Raw genomic sequence first — 1,327 nt, 5'->3', positions numbered from 1 at the left:
ATGTGATGAAAATGAACAATTGGATCATTCAATTCTCGCTCACCCCCGATTTTTCTGCGAAAAGCACAAATCTTACGTTATTTTGGGCGGCCTAGGTGGCTTCGGGCTGGAATTAGCAGACTGGCTGATTCTTCGGGGAGCCCGAAATCTACTGCTGACTTCGCGAACCGGAATACGAAACGGCTATCAGCGTTCGAGGGTGGAATTATGGAAATCCTACGGGGTAAATATTCAAATCATTGCAGGTGCTGACGCGTCCGATCCCAAGGATTGTGCGGTTATTTTGAAATCCGCTGCGGAACTGGGACCCGTGGACGCTATATTCAACCTCGCGGTTGTACTCAGAGATTCTATCTACAAGAACCAAACCGCAGAATCTTTCAAAGAATCATTCAAGCCGAAGGCAATGGCCACAAAGATGTTGGACAAGGTCTCGAGGAAAATATGCCCCGATCTCCGACATTTTGTCGTTTTTTCGTCCGTCTCATGCGGCCGAGGAACCGCTGGGCAAACTAATTATGGAATGGCTAATTCAATCATGGAGAGAATATGCGAGAGAAGAGTACAAGACGGATTACCCGGAATGGCTATACAATGGGGCGCGGTGGGTGATGTTGGACTTGTTGCCGACATGCAAGAGAACAATAAGGAACTCATCATCGGCGGTACACTGCAGCAAAGAATACAGTCCTGTCTTGATTCACTGGACACCTTTTTGATGCTGAATCGACCGATCGTTTGCAGTATGGTTGTGGCTGAAAAGCGCGCGGGCTTTGGCAGAATTATGAATGTTCAAGAGGCTGTAGCGAACATCATGGGTATAGTTTTTTCATGAGTAAAATAAAGCAATTAAGCATGTACATTTAAGTTATTTCATGGAGATATCTTTTAATTTCAACATATTTTACAAAAACTTACGAAACTGTGAGCAAGTATTTCCTCGTTTCTGATGTAATCATATAATTAACCGCTTACGTTCAATCAACATCTTTCAATATTTCATTTTGTTTATGACAGGGATAAAAGATTTAAAAACGATTGGACAAAACACCCCATTGTCTGAGCTCGGTATGGATTCGATGATGGCGGTGGATATCAAACAAACTTTAGAGCGGGAATTCGATATTTTCCTCACCGCGCAAGATATTCGAAATCTCACTTTTGCAAAACTAAAAGATATAACCGACAAAGACAAACGTTTTGCAGAGGACACTAACGACATTGTAGATTCGGAAGGTGGAAAATTATTTATTCGGCTATTAAGCAATTTAGATATAAATTCGGACATTTGTTTAGAAATGCCAACGAAACAGGAGACGGAGAGAAA

General features: G+C 42.3%; 1 protein-coding gene across 1 annotated transcript; it reads left to right on the top strand.

Annotated features, from left to right (window-relative positions):
• Positions 1 to 4: 4 nt before the first annotated feature.
• Positions 5 to 1,323, top strand: LOC106749295 (fatty acid synthase-like; the record flags this gene model as incomplete). The annotated part of the gene is made up of 2 exons (XM_014628612.1): positions 5 to 818; positions 1,018 to 1,323. Coding segments are annotated over 2 exons (1,120 nt in total), but the record flags the coding sequence as incomplete, so codon positions are not given.
• Positions 1,324 to 1,327: the final 4 nt, after the last annotated feature.

The sequence above is a fragment of the Dinoponera quadriceps genome, unplaced genomic scaffold (genome assembly GCF_001313825.1).
Source record: "Dinoponera quadriceps isolate SergipeBrazil2010 unplaced genomic scaffold, ASM131382v1 scaffold3578, whole genome shotgun sequence".
Taxonomy (NCBI): Eukaryota; Metazoa; Arthropoda; class Insecta; order Hymenoptera; family Formicidae; genus Dinoponera; species Dinoponera quadriceps.
Note: the sequence above shows the minus strand (reverse complement) of the source record. Positions and strands in the feature narration are given on the sequence as shown.